Source organism: Cheilinus undulatus, linkage group 3, assembly GCF_018320785.1.
Source record: "Cheilinus undulatus linkage group 3, ASM1832078v1, whole genome shotgun sequence".
NCBI classification, from domain to species: domain Eukaryota; kingdom Metazoa; phylum Chordata; class Actinopteri; order Labriformes; family Labridae; genus Cheilinus; species Cheilinus undulatus.
This window is the reverse complement of record NC_054867.1, coordinates 13811115-13831014: the sequence shown is the minus strand read 5'-3', so window position 1 is coordinate 13831014 and position 19900 is coordinate 13811115. Positions and strand designations below refer to the sequence as shown.

Genomic DNA, 19900 nt, shown 5'->3' with positions numbered 1-19900 from the left:
GAGCTCAAACTGGAGTTATTTCAGGTGGTCTTGGCCCAAGGTTTTTTTCTTTTTCTGGATAAAAACTGTGCAGTATGGGATTAGCATAGTTCATACTTTATATACTTGCAGCAAGTACAATGGATTTTAGTTTTAGGAAAAAATGCATGCATAAACATGCTGGATTTGGTTGAAATTGTTTAGTTTTCTGATGTGTAATTACAATAAGGCTTCAATCGTAACATTATTGTAAAGTTTTATGAACTCTGCTGTGAACCACCACTTTAATCAGAGGTATCAGAATCAGTCATTATGTTTACATGCACAGTAATTAAAACTATGGTTCTAATCATCCAGTTCATGGACTTCTGTGCTTGTCCATGTGTACAAGTACAGAGGGAGAATCAATTTATTGCGAGAAGTATGTCAGGCTCCGCTACAGCAGAAGGTGATATTTTCTCTTTTAGCTCAGTATTGGACGGTCTTCTTGTTGACCTTGTAATCAAGTAACTAGCTACTGACCAAGTGTCACCCATTTGTGTAAGTGTAATTAACGTATGGCACAATAATCAGGTAAAACCTGTGTTCTTTTCTCTCTAAGAACACAAAAGGAGTGTCCTCACTCTCTGTAAGCCTGTCTTGGGCTTTAACACAAGTTCTGTGCTGTAAGGGATTGCCTCTGACTGTCTTGAGCCCAGCGCTGCAATGATTCTTACTATGGCAGCGCAAACAACTGTGTAAAGGTGTGTTTTAATGGATGACTTGCTTATTTTAGGTCCATTATGATTCAGAAATGCTCTTAAACAAGTATAAGTCTTGCTTTCAAATCTTATGGAAGTAAATGTGATTATGTTACACAAAATAAACTTAGGTGACCAAAGTAAACCTGCATTTTATAAAAAATATGTTGTAAAATTTGATTAAAACTACTGAATTCATATTTTAATCATTCAGATGTTCTAGATTAAGTTATAGCTTATTGATATGGTTAGCTCAATCATAATAGCACCTGAATGTCTAAGTAGACTTTATTTGATCATCTAAATCTGCAAGGTAACTATTAACTAAGCCATCAAAGTCAATTGTTTTAATGAAAAGCAGTATTTTTGCCTCTTAATTCTGATGGAGTAAGAGTTAAATAAAAGTCAAGTACCTCAAATTTACAGTATGAGTGTCCTAAACATACCTTATGTTTCCACCGCTTTGAATAACAGAGGCCCAGGATAAGACATTATTTCTGAAGTCTATTAGAGCAATTTCCCTCATCTCTATTACGTCAAAAACAGTCTATAATTGTTTAGCTATCTGGTTATGAACCAGGAAATGATGTCTTCTAAAAAATTAAACACATTATAACAGACAAGCAGCCGAAATGAGTTTCCTCCTGGTATATATATAATTACAAAAATATCGTAATATACAATATCACTTTGCTTGATATCGGCACCCCTGTATCGCGATATGTGTCATATTACCAGATTCTGTTCTTGCCAATACACACCACTAACACCCAGTCAATTGCAGGGCTAGCACATAGACAAACAGTCAACTGTGCTCACACTCCACCTATGGGCAATTGAGAGTCACCAGTTAACTTAATGAGCCTGTCTTTTGGCTGTTGAAGGAAACCGGAATACCTGCAGAAAACCCATACATGCACAGCAAAAACATGTGTACTCCACACAGAAATGCCCTGTCCAGCGGGAACCAGAAACCCTCTTCCTGTAAGGCAACACCTCTGACCCCTACACCACCTTACAGCCACATACTGATGGACATTTTTTCAGGAATTATATCCATGCCCTAAAAGTTACAAAGCTTTATTTACAGTGATGACTGTGCAAATTAACAGTATTGCATAAAAGTGAGAAAGGTTTATGAGTTGCAAACAAAAGGTCTTTTGTCAATGGCTTTTCTTGAAAGGGCATGGAGAGAAGTTCAGCGTATGTGTGTGCTCAAGCGTTAAAGCTAATAGTATGTATGAGCAGCGATGTGAGACAGCTTTGGGTCTGACGTGGAGGCGATGGGGAGGCTCACGAGCTCTTAGCGCTTTATGCTGCCAACTGCAGCAGCATAAGCAGCTGCCTCACAGCGTGTTCATCCACAGACCGAGCTGCATGCAGAGCAGCAGTGGGGGGGCATTTCATTCTCTGTGGGACCCACAGTGTGGATAAGAATGGCAGTGATCACTGTGACGGCTGACACGTCAGCAGCCTCTGACGTAGGTAAGGTTTATGAAAAACAGCCATTTGGAAGCAAAAAAGAATCTAATTTTTGTGCTATACAGCCACAGAATCATGTGGTTTAGAAATGTGAAATGCATTAATTCAATCACACAGAGTTAATGGATTCTGGTTTAGCACATTGCATGATCTTTTCCTGTAGTTAATGACATTGAAACACTGCCATTTTCTCTCTGCAGAAGTGGAAGGCAAGATGAAGGAGGTTTTGAATAGGAGCCATGACAGGATTAGCATTCTTACAGAATTATTAAACTCAGGTTTTAATATTGATGGCTGAATTTACTCAAACTTGCATAAAGATATCTAAAGTTATTGTAGCCTGTGAGGTTCAAAGTGATGCTTGGTGATCTTCTTTGCATGAGTTAACAAAACCCTTGTTTCTCCCCCACCCTGACACACCAGATAGAACAAATGAACAAACATTTTGTCCATCACATTCATCACGGGCCAATCAGAGCGACAAGACAAGCTACCATTACAGCTCTGGTAGTAGCCTGAGCTAAGCCAAAAAACAATGGTGGAGCCTGATGCTGCATAAAACTCATGCCAAGGCCAGTTGGGAGAAGTGCTTGCAGTACAACTAAACCCAAACCTTTAACTCATGCCAAAGAAGGTCGAGAGAAGAGTGAAAACATCTTTTCTATCATGAGAAGCTTTCAGCTTGGCTCTTTGTTCCGGTTTGATAAAGTATGTGGTCCAGTTCTGATAAAACTGCCACTGTGGCTACATCACTGAGCTAATCACTACAACCACCCCCACCCCTGTAACTATCACAAACTCATGCTGAAGTAGGTTGAAAGAAGCGTGGACACATCTTTTTGGTCATGGAAAGCTTTCATTGCTGTTCTTTGCTCTTTTTTTAATGAAAAATGTGGTCCAGTTCTGATTAAACTGTTGCTATACTATAGCTACATCCAAGCTAATCATTGCACTGGCGGCAGCCATTGCTATCAGCTTCCAGTACAACAAAATGCTGCCTGAAGCTACCCCCTCATTTTCTTCAAACAACACTGATTGGCTAGGTCTGTTTTCAGACTTGGCTGAAGTCAGGCCAATCCATTTGCTTTGCAAGGTGCTTGATGGTGTTTTGTACCCTCAACTTCACCTGAAAGGTGCCCAGAAGGCATGTCCAGCCTTCCAAGCACCCTCCATTTAGGTTAAACCTCTGAATCCTCAGCCACCATCCTATTGAGTGAGCAAACTTGCAGCTTCCATGGACAACTATGCTACCTAGCTTGCTAGCTTTTATCATCATATCTATATATCATCTTCTGCATCAGTTTGTTGATATTAGCCACCTTAAGTAAAATCTAAATAATGTCATTGATCAAAACAAACAAGCAAACAAAATCAACCCTCTAGAATCTCCTTAGCATATTAAGAGAAGCTGAATTATTTGGTAGGCATCGAAATGCTGTCTTGGATGCTTAATGACATAGAGACATGTCGATGTCTTCCAGGCTGCTTTTATATACTAGTTACCTGCCAGGCAGCTCGTTCATTGTGGATAAATGTAAGGCAGCTAGGCATAGTAAGCCCTTTCCTTCCAGGCAACACTTATATACTAGCTACCTTCTAGGCAGCCCCTTTCAGTGTACTAACTGGCTAACTGGCAGCTAGCCATTGTAAGCAGACTGGAAGACTTTAACATGTCCCTATCATGTCTTTAGCTGCCATGAAGTCAGCTAGGCCCAATATAATGTTACTAAGCATCCTAGAAGGCATCTACAGTCACTAGAAAAAGTTTGTGAACCCTTTGAGATTTCTTGGATTTCTGCATAAATTGGTCATCAAATCTCCGATCTGCTTAAACTAATACTGCACAAAAAATGATATGTTTTCATGTTTTTATTGAACAAAACATGTAAACATTCACAGTGCAGGGTGGAAAAAGTATGTGAACCCCTAGGCTAATGACTGGTTGACTCTCCTTTGGCAGCAATAACCTCAACCAAACGTTTCCTGTAGTTGCAGATCAGACCTGCACAACGGTCAGGAGGAATTCTGGACCATTCCTCTTTAAAAAACTGTTTCAGTTCAGCAATATTATTCGGATGTCTGGTGTGCATTGCTCTCTTGAGGTCATGCCACAGCATCTCAATCGAGTTGAGGTCAGGACTCTGACTGGGCCACTCCAGAAGGCGTATTTTCTTCTGTTGAAGCCATTCTGTTGTTGATTTACTTCTATGCTTTGGGTCGTTGTCCTGTTGTATCACCCATTCTCTGTTGAGCTTCAGTTGGTGGACAGTTGGTCTTAAGTTTTCCTGTAAAATGTCTTGATAAAATTGGGAATTCATTTTTCCGTCAATGACAGCAATCTGTCCAGGCCCTGAGGCAGCAAAGCAGCCCCAAACCATGATGGCCCCTCCACCATATTTCACAGTCGGGATGAGGTTTTGATGTTGGTGTGCTATGCCTTTTTTCTCCACACATAGCATTGTGTGTTCCTTCCAAACAACTCAATTTTGGTTTCATCTGTCCACAGAATATTTTGCCAGTAGTGCTGTGGAACATCCAGGTGCTCTTTTGCAAACTTCAAATGTGCAGCAATGTGTTTTTTGGACAGCAGTGGCTTCCTCCGTGGTTTCCTCCCATGAACTCCATTCTTGTTTAATGTTTTACTTATTGTAGATTTGTCAACACAAATGTTAGCATGTGCCAGAGACTTCTGTAAGTCTTTAGCTGACACTCTAAGATTCTTCTTCACCTCACTGAGCATTTTGCACTGTGCTTTTGCAGTCATCTTTACAGGACGACCACGCCTAGGGAGAGTAGCAGCAATGCTGAACTTTCTCCATTTGTAGACAGTCTGTCTCACCGTGGACACATGAACATCAAGGCTTTTAGAGATACTTTTGGAACCCTTTCCAGCTTCATGCAAGTCAACAGTTCTTGATCGTAGGTCTTCTGAGAGCTCTTTTGTGCCAGGCATGGTTCACATCAGGCAATGCTTCTTGAGAACAGCAAATTCAACACTGGTGTGTTTTTTTATAGGGCAGGGCAGCTTTAACCAACACATCCAATCTCATCACATTGATTGGACTCCAGGTTGGCTAACTCCTGGCTCCAATTAGCTCTTGGAGAACTCATTAACTTAGGGGTTCACATACTTTTTCCACCCTGCCCTGTGAATGTTTACATGTTTTGTTCAATAAAAACATAAAAACATATCATTTTTGTGCAGTATTAGTTTAAGCAGACTGTGTTTGTCTATTGTTGTGAATTAGATGAAGATCGGAGCACATTTGATGACCAATTTATGCAGAAATCCAAGAAATCTCAAAGGGTTCACATACTTTTTCTAGCGACTGTAGGTGCCTACCAAATAATTAAGCTTCTCTTAATTTGCTAAGTACCAATAATGTGTACCAATAATACACTGAGACACTGTAGCAAAACTTTGTTTTTGCATCATTTTTTCTGGCCTTTGGCTCTAAAAAAAGCTCTTACTGAAGGTTTTCTCAGGCTTCTGCTTAGTGTAAAACATTAGTCTGTACTTGAGTTCTGTGCCATTCATGCATTCAAAGTTTCCAAAGCTGCTCTGGGGTTACAGTGTCCTTGGCTTGGCTGTAAACGTCTATGGCATTACTGATTCTTTCTCACATTGACAAAAGGTTTAAGTGTGACTGTTTGGCATTGGTTTCAGCTAAAAGTGTTTATTTAACAAATGTACGACCTAATAAGAGTAATGTATGGCATCCTGATTAGCTTCTAGGTTCTTGCATACTCTTGATTGAACAGATTAGCATGCTTAAAAGATGAAAAACAAAGTGTAACTTCCTGGTTTTTCTTAGTGTATTTAAGCTAGCAGTAGCTTTGGGTTTTTTTCTGTATGAAAACAACCTAAGTTGAGAACCAAATGCTTCCTGACAAATTACTTAATCGTGTTTCAGCTAAAGTTCAGCCAGAAGAGTATCATATGTATCTCCAAGCCATCCATTGTCAGTGTAGACTGAGAATTTGACTCTTGTCTCCTTAACCCTCCACACCCTGAATCTCTCCCTCCACTTTGCTGCAATTGTGGCTACAGTCAGACTGTTTGTTCATGTCACTGTCAATCTGTCACACTTCTTGTTCACAACCATATCTGTTCTTCCACTTATTTACTAACTTAAAGTCTAACTCTCCCCAGATCTCAGTGTAAGAAGTTTCCAATCATTAAATGGGCTACTGTATGCTGGTTATGTGACTTCATTCTTTATTCAGCTGTAGAAATGTTAAAGGCGCCTTTGAGGCCTTCTGTAGTCTACCATATGTTTCAGTCATGTTTCTGTCAGATTGCTTACTGTATTTTCACTGCACTCCTCTGGCTTCTGTCTGCTCCATGCAGTCTGACTGCACAGGCTCAAATGATTTAGAGCTGAACTTTTTTAATCCAGCAGTCTTGCATGTGTTGATATAAGCATACCTGCATGTCTGTGCTGCAGGTCCAGGTGTCTCTGCTGAAGACCTGCTGCAGAGCTGCTGTGCTGCTGGTCAGAAATGGGCTTCAGAAAATCAACACTGCAACAACATACCAACTGTGAGCAATGACAAGCACTCTCTGTGCAGGTAAGTGACCTCGTCTTAGGTGATAGATGTATTGCTTTATATTTATATTATGAAAGCTTTTTGGAAAGAATGAAATCAACAATAGACATCATGGGCTCTATAGTAGATTTAATTCTTGGACAAAAAATGATTAAATAGAGCTTAACTAACCACAGTTTCACTTGTCATTCATTTCATTTCAGTTCATTATTTAGGCCTGATATCTTTAAGGATTTTGCTGCTTTTGTGGCCTCTAAACTTGTGCAAATGAGAGAAAAAGACAGCATGCAATCCACAAAGCATACTAAAGAATGAAATGCACACAAACTGCATTGCCAAGCAGACAGCATCCTAGGTTGCCTACCAAATTTGCACGTGTGTAAATCAGGAATATTCAAAAATAATTTACAGAATTGACCTATTTGTATACAAACAAGCATCACTGCAAATACTATCTGATTCAAAAAGACTTATGGTAATTTCCATAGGCAGTTACAGCGGTAACTCTCTCTAACTCATTCTCACTCTCTCTCTCGCTCTCTGTCTTTTTCTCCAATTACTAAAATACACAATTACTAGTGTGTATCATTAGATAGACATTTTATTTATAATCAAATCATATCATGTAAAGCTTCTTCATGATTTTTGACTGTAGAATTAATATCTGGTCATTATTATCTCCATCTTGGAATATATCCAATCTCTATGATGTTGCAGCCTGATGTTTTCTCTTTCTTGGATCGAAATTGCTTGACTTGAGTTTGGATACAGGTCTCTGACTTAGAGTTCCCCGTTTTCAAGTTAAACCTTTCTTTTTTCTGTCCGACTCTGTCATAGAAACTGAGTTGGCACATGGCTAGTAGTTATCACCAGCACAAATTGTGCTCAGCTGCTAAATTTAGTGGCTGTGTTAGCGTTTTATACCTAGTGCAGTTTTTTTTTAGTGGATAGGGTGCTTTAAACAGGGTCTGTTGTTGGCCCTAATGCTGCCAAATTATGGTGCTATAAGCTGGCACAATCCATTCTTTGTGGATCCTGAACATAAGTGCTTTAACTGAGCTGTAGCAAGGTTACAGTCTAAAGTGTATGGCTGAGATTACAATTTTTCATGTTGTATTTATAATATAGAGTGCATGTTATGCTCCATGTTTAGAGGTGAGGGTCCGCCAAGAAGGCGGTTCAGATTCTGGCTCCATGTCACTTCCCACTAGCTCCTCCTGATTTCCTAATCCTTCACTGTCATTCCTAAATAAAGGCATACAAGCTCTAAACTGTGTTTTTATAAAGGCCAGTAGAGGGAGCCAGCAGTGGTTGTAAAAAGTTGCTACCTTGGCAACTTTCCCATCAAGTAGAAGACAAAATCATGTCTGCATAGGTTCTCATTCATCCAAGTCATGGTTATCCGAATTTTCGTCAAGGGGGTAACTGGACTTGACTGAGGTTCTTGAAGATATTTCGCCTCTCCTCCAAAAGGCTTTCTCAGGAGAGATGAGATGTCTTCAAGAACCTCAATCAAATCCAGTTACCCCCTTGATGAAAATTTGGATGACAAAATAATGCTTAGCCACCCACTTGTCCATATCTTGTCTCTCCTTGTTCCAAAAAAAACAGATTTGGGATGTCCAACATGTGGAAATCAATTTTTAAAAGGGCATTTACAAACCAATTAGTGATGTCACGATGGCTGCCTCTAATTCCTCTAAACAGTCTGAGGTCTCATCCTGATTTTCATTCTCTGTGGCCTTTAATCATTGAGATGTTTGTGTGTTTTCCTGTGTGTGTCAGTGTTGCAGAGAAGCAGTGCTGCCTGAGCTCTGTGAGAGAGAGCCAGTGTGAATCAGGTATGATGTCAGCCAGAGGAGGAGACACATGTGAAGTGAACAAGGAGGACCAATGCACAGACGACTCCTACCAGGTACATTACTCTCATTACCATGACAACTTCTACATTCTTCTGTTGAAGTCATCCACCTTAGATGTTCTTTATTAGACTGCATGCAGTGAAAGATATGTGCGAGGGAACAACAAAGAAGATGAGACGTGATGTAATGGGTGGATGGAGCACACATTTTGGAGACAAAGGGTTCCTCATAAAGCAAACACTGAGTTGATTACAGGTTATTACATCGTCTTCTTTAATAACAGAGTCAGGAAGGGCATGGCTTACTTTAGCAAAGAGTTCAAGACGACAAAACCAGACCATGCAGGTTCAGACTGGAGGCAGTGCTCAGTATCTTGACTCCTGAACATGATGAACTCTGTGTATGCCAGAGTTTTTTTGCTAAATTGTTAAATCCTCCTATTGAACGTATGTGGGCTTTGCAAAAGTGGGAATTTAATTTTATGCCAGCAGAGGCTTTTTTAAGTTCAGGCAGTTTATTTGTGTTTGCTGGCAAGCAGGCAAAAATACATTTGTAGAGAGCTGCCAAAGTCTTCCCTTTCTGTTTGCATCCAGCAGACATGTGAATACTTCCATATGGAAATAAGAATCACGCCTCTGCTCAGGAGACTATTTCTCAAAGAGGAAACCCAGTGGTTTGGCCCTGGAGCAGACTCTTCATGTGTTGAGGCAGCTGAGCCAAACATTTGTGCCAGGTCACTGTTTAAGTAAAGTCTGCTTTTCTCTTCCTGACATGTGTTTCAGCTTGAGGCGGCAGCTGAAATCTTCTTTAGTGTGTTCACTTGCCTGTTTAGCTCTTCGGTCTCCTCCTCCTCTGATGTTTACTAAACAGGGCTCAAAGTGGAGATCAGTAAAGAGAGGTGGTGATGAGAGATGTGAAGGGCACCCTGGTGACACGCTCCACGCTAATAAGCACTGCTGTTGTGTGTGGATTGACAGGTGTGCTGCAGCTGCTGTGCCCTCGGCTTACGGCTCCGCAGCGAAGGGAGGGGTTGCGATGCCCATCAGTACCTGGGCTACCCGTGTGGTCATGTCTTCCTCACCTGCTGCGAGGAAGGGGAAAGTCCAGGCCAGATCCAGCTGAGGAGAAAGCAGATGCCCAGACCTACTACTACGCCCAGAAAAGGTATCAGTTACCCAAACAGTAAGGTTTCACTGACATGGAGCTTTCAGCATGGAAAACACATCCATCATGCACGTGGGTGGTGTTAGACTAAACGGAACAAACACTGCTAGCCTGAAGAGAGGTAATCCAAGAGGAAGCCTAACACATTTTTATGAAAACTCAGAGAGAAAACTGTAACAATCCATTTTCTAAGTCTGTGTTTAATTGTTTGTTGTGTAAATGGTTTGAGGAAATGTCTGTATTGTTAAAGATCCTTTATTGCTTTTATGAAGAATTTTCAATCTATTTAAGGTGAAAAAAGTTATCCTCTTTTAAACCGACAAGGGGTAATTCAGTTTCACACTGTGCTGTTGAGGAATGCTGCACAGGCATGCACAAACAGTATCCTACAGACATACATTAATGGAGAAATATCAGAATGAGTGATAGCTCATGAAAGAACAGTTGGGGATTCGGTGCTGTGCAAAGACTCCTCAGCATTCAAGCAGTTTTCCTACTTGCCAAAAAAAGTTTTCCATCTGTTCCCAATTAAAAAACAAGTTGTGAAAACAAGTTGGAAAAAACGTTGAAGGCTGAAAATACCACAGATCAATTACATGTCGCAACACCAGGCTCACAAAAAGTCTCTTCCTTAAGCACCTCCACGAGCACCTCTCATTCATTCACACTTCTCACTCCCACTCTCCTACCAACTCTCAAGGACCCTTAAAAAAAACCTATGTGCACCAATCAATTCATGCAATAACTGTTAATTGCACCACAATCCCACACCTTGTTGATTCTTTTATTCTCACTCTCTACCTAGGGTGTACATACTTTTGCTTACAAAGATGTGCTCATTAAAAATAATCTGACTTTTTTATAGACCGAAAAATAATTTTGCATGATTGTTGCAATTAAAAACATTCCCTTTATCTAAAATTTTGTGAATTTAATGGAAAGAGCCAAAAATATCACATTCTTGACTACTCCCTTTAAAGCAGTGTTAAATTTGGCACCTTCTTTAAATCTAGTCTAGGTCTTTACTTGAAAATGTTCTCTACTTTTAGTCACATTTTTGTCATTTTTAAACTTTACTTGAAGTCTGGTAAAAGTTGTTTAGTCTGTAAAAAATCCTCAAAGTTGTTGCTTTTAGTCCAAGCATTTATTTCTCAAGTTCTTTCATCTCAGTTCTTTCCCATCTTGAAAAAACATATGCAGACATTTGCATCCCATTTAACCTCTCATTATTTCATTTTGACTACAGATTAACTGATATATTATCCACCTTAAATTCCCAGTTTGGATTGTGGCTCTCGCTTAAGTATTTTTTAGACAATGTGGCTCTTTGGTAGAAAAAGGTTGAGTACCACTGGTTTGGGGTGTCCCACAGTCCAGACATTTTAGTCTAGTTTTAGTCTCCTTGGCAAAAATTAAATGTTTTGTCTGAGCTATTATCATCAAAGATCCATTTTTAGCTAGTCTTAGTCTAGTTTTCCTCATTTCAGTGGCAGTTTTAGTCAACTTAATTGACTGTAGAAGTGCAGAAAGAGACTTCTCATGAGTTTGTTTATTAACTACTGTAAGTCATCAATGCTTGTTTCCTGTATTGTTCTCTTTAGAATAATATGACAAAGCTAAACACATGGATCATAAAGCTACTGAATATTTGATCTGTAGTTTTGAACATAAATTTTACACGCAAACACTTTGAATATACCGCCAACCAACGAGAACAGAGAGAAGTGGCTTTCCTAGTCAAGGTTTATAGAAAAGATTCATACTGTGTCCTACAAGTTATTTTAAAATCTCTGACTGTTATTTGCAGTTTGTTCAATCTTATGCTTAATGGATCATGGCTTTTTTCTAAATACATTTGGCACGAGGAAGGGAAATTCCAATCAAATCCCCCCAAGTTGCCCACCAACTAAATGTTCCAAAACTTGGTTTTTGGATTAATGCAGTGGATTTTACCACAGGTTTTAGTGCTACTGATGCACTGATGAAGTAAAGAGCATTAATACACACACACCAAACACACACTGAAACAGGAGCAACAGTCATATTGCCAGAATCAGGATTAGGACTCTTTTTTTCATCCTGACCCAGGATCAAGATGAGACAGGATTGTTTTTGTGGGAGTTGGGTTGAAGTGAAAAACCACTCCTCTGTGTCACCCTAGTGTGTGTAGTTCCCACACAACACAAGAGCTTGAGGAAAAATTGGATGAAATGGTCTGTTTTTTATTGAGGTAAACACATTAACCAAGCTGTTAAACAGAAGATCATGAGAAACTGTTAATTCTGATTATGGTTATGAAAAAAGTGTTTCCACCTCAAGCAGCTGGTTAAGGTTGATACCAAACACTTTGGTGTATCTGCCTCCTTGGCAGCTCCATGATCAGATCCTTTCCTTGAACTGACTTCTACAAACTTTGCACTGCTGTGTCATATGGAACTGTCCTCATTGGAGCCACTGGTGTTTTATCCTCATAGAAGTTTATGTCAGATGGAGTACAGGTTGAGTTTGATCTTCTTTAAAGACAGCTGCTCTCAGCTGATTGGTCAGCAGTCATGTTACCTTTCAGAGTAATGGGAGAAGAAGTATGCAAGCTGGGAGGAATCAGGAACAGATGGACGCTCAGGCTGTTGTCTCTCTACTTGTGCCAGCAAAGTTTTCCTCCATCCCTGATCCATCAAGTACCTAATGCCAATGACATTTATGCTAGTGAGTGGGCAAGAAGCTGAAGTTGAGCATATTAAGGATGCACCAAAACCAACACCAGTATCAATACAGGTAACGATAACAAGTCTCAGCACACATACTCGTTAAGCCAATACTCAAAATCAGTTCACATCATGGTGTTTGACTCTCATTATTGGAGCAGTTAGGGGAAGTTGAAGCAATGTCTGCAATTTGGTGAAATTGAAATATATATGTGCATCAAAAAAAAAAGAATATCTTGAAAAAGTTCATTTTATGTTCCAGTGATTTGATAAATATGTGAAACTTAAATATATTCTAGAGCCATCATTTAAAAAGGGAAATATTTTATGACTTTTGGTTTAAATAATTATGCTTATGGTTAACAGGTCACAAAATCAAAAAACTATCATCTCAAAATATTAGAATATCACCAAACATCAGTCCAAATAAAGTATAATAATATAGAAAAATTGACTTTCAGGAAAATGATGCTCATGTATGCACTCAATAACTGGTTGGAGCTTCTTTTGCACAGATTATTACATCTATGTGACTGGCATGGAGCCAAACAGTTTGTGGCACTGCTGGGGATTTATTAAGCCCAGGTTGCTTTAAAAGAAGCCTTCAGCTTGTCTGTATTTTTGAGTCTAGTGTCTTTCATCTTCCTCTTGGCATTTCCCCAGAGATTCTCTGTGGGGTTCAGGTCAGGCCAGTTGGTTGGCCAATCAGACACAGTTTTACCATGGTCACCAAACCAGTTTCTGGTAGTTGTGGCTTCACTGTGGGCAGGTGCCACATCTCTCTGGAAGGGGAAACAAATATCTCCATAAAGTATCTCAGCAGATGGAAGCATGAAGGGCTCAAACATTTTCTGGTAGATGACTGACAGTGTTGACTCTGGACTTGATGAAGCACAGTGGACCAACACCAGATGAAATGGCACCCCAAACCGTCACTGACTGTGGAAACTGAGAACTCTGGACTTCAAGCACCCTGGATTCAGTGCCTCTCAGATCTTTCTCCAGACTATGGGGCCTTAATTTTCTAAACAAAAACCGGACTTTAGACCACTGACAAATTGTCCAGTTCTTTTTCTCCAGGTGATATGCTGATAACGTCTGTGGTTCAGGAGTTGCTCGACACTAAGAATATAACACTTTTTGCCCTTTTCTTGGACATGTCTGTGCATGGGGGCTCTTGCTCCACTGACTCCAGTCTCAGTCCACTCCTTTTGAAGTTCCCCAGAGTTCTTGAGCCTGCTTTGTTTGACAGTCCTCCAAAGGCTGAGCCCATCCCTGTTGCTTGTGCACGTTTTCTTACCACACTTTTCTCTTCCGCTCAACTTTCCATGATTTGATACAGCCTCTTAGAACAGTTGGCCCTTTCAGCAGTGACCTTCTGTGGCTTACCCTCCTTGTTGATGATGACAATGATTGTATTTTGGACATTGTCAGTCAGCAGTCTTCCCCATGATTGTGGTTATTTTTACTGTGTGTACAGGAAACCTCTGCAACTTTCCACAATGTTCTAATATTTGAGATAGTGGAATTTTGACTTTCATGAGCTTTACCTTTAAATAAGGGTGACAAAGGTTGCAAAGACTAAACTTTCATTGTAAAGAAGAGAGGTAAGGTGTTTTCCTTTCTTGTAGTCAGTATCTTCAAGTACCTATATTTAAGTACTTGTACTTGGTCTGAAAGAAATGGTGTTGATGCATTTCTATACCTGTATGCAAAAGTGCTCCAAGGCCCGTTGATGTCTTCTTACAGTAAAGCTGGTTGTCCCTCTTTTTTCCACTGCACAGGCCCCTGAGTATGACCTCAAATGTATCTTGTTTGCAGCTGTAAGCTCAGTGAGCAGGGATTTGCATGCTTTCCATCAATGACATCAGATTTGTAATGGATGAAATAAGACTTAATAGGAAGCAGTATTTGTTAGTGTTTTGGCCCATCTGCATTCTCCCGGGTAATTAAAATATTAAATCTCTCTTAAAAACAGCACATGGTCTTAAATCAAGCTAATAACGTTCTCCAAAATATTTACTCAGACTTCATTTCAGTGTTTTGGTTAACATATTGCAACCAGACATGCACCATGGAGTTGTAAGTCCTTATTAGTCAGCCTTCATGCCCGTTCTTTAATAGAAACAGTTTAATGGTGAGTTAAGGTCAGTCTTCTGACTGCCTTACGTAGCCTGTTATTTCATTCACAACATCAGAAGAATTCCTCCTAATCCCGCACTTTAACACGCTCTGTTCCAACCATCAAGCGAAGCTCATTTCCTTCAGCTTTAAAGGGATATTTGAATGATGTCATTCTGAAGTGGGAGTCAATTAACCTGCTGAAAGCCGTGAAAGGTTTTGGAGCAGCAAAGAACTGCTCAAGCTGGTGTGGAAAACTCTCTCTCACACACAAACACACTCTCTCAGGATGCATGAAGGATGCCTTTACTTTGTGAGTGCTTTATGGATGAAAATAAGGATGAGATGCACTGTAATTATTTCCTTGGGGGATATGTTTTCACTCTTATGACTCACCGCCTTTTAATTAAAACAGGAAAAATTTAATCGCCTTGCTCCTCTGAATTTAAACCGCAGGTAATGACTGTGAGAAATATTTACTTGAAACCTCGCAACTGGAGCCATTACTGCTACAAACCAAGAGCAATATAGTGAAAAAGAGATTCCCATGTCATTACTGTGGAGCTATAATTACTTTCTGAGAGAACTTTCTTTGTGTTATAAAGTTCTCGCTAATGTTGAACAGACTCTTTGGAGATTAACCCATTCAAACCTTGAATTTGTCCAACTAATTTCGCAGAATTTCTCCCTGATCAGCTGTCATTTTACCTTAATTTCTAATTGTGTATTAATTCAATAGTAAAAAGTAAGAGGTTGAAGTGGGGAAGTTTTCTACTCATTTGTTCTGTGAACAACACCTGCTTCTTGCTTTTTTCACAGTATGAAAAAACAACAAATGTGCAATCCTTTTTATGAGAGCTCTCCCCATGTGGTGTTTTTCTCAGACAATGCCTCGCTCATGGGCTACATTTTAGTCACAAAAAGTTGCAATTTTGCTCCAAGTATGTCCATTTTTCAAGCCTTTTGGTTTAGCAGTCTTGAATGATACACAGCCTGTTTTGGGTTATTTATAAAGTGGACTCATAAATCAGACTAATTGTGTCCCTATTTCAGATGCATAATTTTCTTCTTTTTTTATCTTCTATTGCACAAAGTGTTGCTGCTCACGAATGGCCCACCCACAGTTGAGACTGTAGTTTGAAATAGCAAATTTAGAGACAGACAGTCAGGCACGTGGACAGACATGTTCAGCCGACCGACCATCACACCAGTAGGAACTGTAATAGCATTGTCTTCAAATACACGTACTTTGATATGGAGTTGTCCCCGTTTAAGATGCACAGTGCCGTGAAAAAGTATTTGCCTGCTTTCTGATTTCTGATTTTTTTTGCATATCCATCACACTTAAATGTTCTAGATCAACAAACCAATTTTTATACCTCACAAAGACAACCCATGTAAATACCAAATGCAGTTTTTAAAAATTATGATTTTATTTATTAAGGGGGAAAAAAATCCAAACCGATCTGGCCCTGTGTGAAAAAGTAATTGCCCCCTGAACCTAATAGCTGGTTGTGCCACCCTTGGCAGCAATAACTGAAATCAAGCATTTGTGACAACTGGTGATGAGTCTTTTGCATCGCTGTGGAGGAATTTTGGCCCACTCTTCTTTGCAGAATTATTTTAACTCAGCCATATTGGAGGGTTTTCCTGCATGAACTGCCAATTTAAGGTCACACCACAGCATCTGAGTTGGATTTAAGTCTGGTTTTTTTTAGCTGTTCAGAGGTGGACCTCCTGGTATCTTTCAGGTCGTTGTCCTGCTGCATAACCCAAGAGCGCTTGAGCTTGAGGGCACGAACTGATGGCCAGATGTTGGCCCTCAGGATTTTCTGGTAGACAGCAGAATTCATTGTTCCATCAATCACAGCAAGTGGTCCAGGTCCTGAAGCAGCAAAGCCGCCCCAGACCATCACACTGACACCACCATGTTTGACTGTTGGCATGATGCTCTTTTTATCAAATGCTTTACTCCAGATGTAGCGGGCCTTCCACCTTCCAAAAAGTTCAACTTTTGTCTCAGAATATTTCTCCAAAATTCTTGGAGATCATCAAGTTGTTTTTTTGGCAAATGTGAGACGAGCCTTTGTATTCTTTTTGTCAGCAGTGGTTTTGGCCTTGGAACTCTCCCATGTTTGCCCAGTGTCTTTCTTATTGTTGAGTCATGAACTCTGACCTTAACTGAGACCAGTGAGGCCTGCAGGTCTTTGGATATTGTTCTGGGTTCTTTTGTGACCTCCCGGATGAGTCGTCATTGCACTCTTGGAGTAATTTTGGTTGGCTGACCACTCCTGGGAAGGTTCACCACTGTTCCCAGTTTTCTCCATTTTTGGATAACGGCTCTGACCATGGTTCGCTGGAGTCCCAAAGCCTTGGAAATGGTTTTGTAACCTTTTCCAGACTGATGGAGTTTAATCACTTTGTTTCTCATTTGTTTTTGAATTTCTTTGAGATTTTGTAGCCTACTTCACTTTGTCTGACAGCCTCTATTTAAGTGATTTCTTGATTCAACAAATCTGCTGGTAATAAGGCCTGGGTGTGGCCAGTGAAGTTGAACCCAGATGTCCAAAAACTGTGGTTAGTCACAGTTTTTAACGAACCATTGCATCTTTAGTATTTCTTTTTAAAACCAAAATGTTGAACAAATCAACGTGGACAAATTGTTTTTAATATCAGATATCGTTATATATTCAAATGTCCCAGTAAACACAAATGTTTGAGCCCTGATATGAATGAACCATTTATCTAGATACCAATTTGATTTTGAGGTGGGAGGCCTAAAAACTTGAAGGTTGCCTTGACCTGGTTTCTGTTCTGGGCACGGTAATGATGCCTGTCCCAAAAGATTTGGGAGTTCCGGTTGCCTCGTGGTACAAGTAGGTCTGAGAGGTATTAAAACCACAGGGGTTTTGTCATAAATGGGAGCTTTTTCTTTTGTAACAGTAAACAAAATGTCAAACTTATTAGCACTTCTTTTTTTTTTTCAATTTTGAGGTTATCTAAAAAAATACAACAGCACTTATTCTTCAATCAATTGCACACTGTAGGATTTATATGATAATTAAGAGGCCTTTATATACTAGAATAATTTTAGAACTAGCCAATGCAGTGGGTCCAGGTAAGGTTTTTATCAGAACTATTGTCAACAGTTTTCTACGTCACACTTGCACACAACATGTGTGCATAAGTAAAACATGAAGTGTGAAGAAATGCAGCACATTGAATAAAACAATTAATACGAGACTGTAGCCCAAGTGAACAGCTGATATGAGGACAGAGATGTTAAATGTGTAAAAACAGGCACTAATCTTAAAGCCCACTTTAAGGCACATGGCTCGTTTCATTCCCTCTTTGCTAAGTAATTTCCCCTCTTTAGTCAATCTAGCTGCTCTCCAGAAACACTTAGCATTTTGTTCATTTATTTTCTCAGCACTTTACTCTCACATCAGTGTCTTAACTCCATAAGTGTCTTTGAAATTCACTGCATAGGTCCTGTCCTTTGCACTCATTTCTGTTGGTTTTTCTGATGACAGCAATTTAGGAATTGAGGCTTGGGATGAAAGCCTCACTTTAACACTGAATGTAAATGCAATGGTGCACCAGATGTTGTTTTGTGTCCTCAAGTCAGTTTCATGAGGTAAGTGTGGGGGAAAAATTATACAGGCAATCTGGTGCTGTATCTAATTTAAGGATCCCCCCCTTATCCATTCTCTCATTCCCTCCAGTCACAGACAGCAAGTTCCCCAAGGAGGCCTTCTCCATCAGTGCCACGGAAGAAGCTGCCAACACGGTGGATGAGCAGGAGGACGTGGATGAGTGTCGGCTCTATGCGGGGCAGCTGTGCCAGCACACATGCACCAACATCTGGGGCTCTTACCAGTGCGGCTGTCATCAGGGCTACATCCTGCAGCAGGACGGACACTCCTGTGCACCAGGTACTCATCCAACAAGGTTGTGTTGCATATACTCTCATTCCAAGACTGGTTTTGGTCCCAAGTTTTGTAATCTGGTTATTAGTAATACAATTAGTTATTAGTAATACATCAACAATTAATGGCCTGTCCAACAACAGTGGATTCCTTTTTTTCTTAAACGCAATTTGTGTGATTTGAGAGATTTTTGTTTAAGTATTTTATTTTAAATAAAAATGTCACTATCAGCACAGTTTCCAACATAGAGGTCATAGAAAGTGCAGGTTAAGCTCAGTCAGTAGAGCAGGCGCTACTTGTAGCAAGGTCAAGGTTTTTGTCGCAGTAGTCACAGGTTTAGCTGCCAATTCTGAGGCGACATGGTGCATGTCATCCCACAGTCTCTCCTCCCCATACTTCCTGGCACTCTATAGCCAGATATACAGTAAAAGCAAAGCCTAAGCAAATAACTAATTAACAGAGTGCTTCAAAAGGACAGAGAACAATATAATCCATAGTTAGATTAAGTACATGACTCAAATACACATTTGACGAAATTGTTTCAATGCCCTTTGAGTCTTGAAATTTTCAAAACCAGCTCCTTCCTGTAAGTGGCCAGCCAGTTATTGTATGTATTACAGGTTTTTGACCATTGGCTGGTTTGATCAGAGACATGAAAGATGATTTGATGAGGTTGCTCATTACTTTCTGATATCACACTACTATAGACTCAGTTCAACAGTGGGGGTGCAACCAAAATTAGCATCTGTTGCCATTTTGATAATTTAGCGTAGTAGTAGTGTTTTTGTCAGGGACTGAGATTTCTTGTGACAGACATATTGAACAGAGTATCCTGGTGACTGACCAACCAACAAATGAAGAATCTGTCACTTTAACTATAGTAAGGGACAGAGCTGTCCCTCACCATCTTTGCACCTTTGACAAAATTATGACTTAGAGCCCCCAACCCCTTAGCACCCCATCATTGTCTCAGAGAAAAGTTGAAAGTATTCTTCCCCTTCGATGTTTTACCCTTTAATTGATTTTAGAACTCATGGCCAATATAATTTGGCATTTTTGACCTTCTTAATGTCAAAGTGAAACCAGTTTTCTACAAAGTAATGTCAGTTAAACAAAAAATTTAAGGTGAACTAAGTGGTTGCATAAATTTTCTCCCTCTCCGAAGTGAGGGACAATTGGTGCTTGTAGTCTCACAGTTAGTGAAATGGGGATCACCTGCGTGCAATGAATGTGTCAAGTGATTGTAGTATGAAGATACCTGTGTCTGAAAGGCCCAGTCACTGATTAATCAATATTCCTGGCTACCATTACACCATGAAGACAAAAGAACATTCAAAGCAATTCAGAGAAAAGGTGATAGAAAAGGA

At 39.9% G+C, this 19900-nt stretch overlaps 1 protein-coding gene across 4 annotated transcripts in view; it reads left to right on the top strand.

Moving 5' to 3' along the window:
- Positions 1-19900, top strand: part of fbln2 (fibulin 2) — a 122892-nt gene that overhangs the window by 42971 nt on the left and 60021 nt on the right. For all 4 annotated transcript variants that reach the window (XM_041782834.1, XM_041782836.1, XM_041782835.1 and 1 more), the window contains exons 3-6: positions 6650-6773; positions 8538-8667; positions 9592-9778; positions 18330-18539. In XM_041782834.1, the coding sequence (XP_041638768.1) occupies positions 6650-6773; positions 8538-8667; positions 9592-9778; positions 18330-18539 (651 nt within the window). The remainder of the gene's footprint in view (positions 1-6649; positions 6774-8537; positions 8668-9591; positions 9779-18329; positions 18540-19900) is intronic.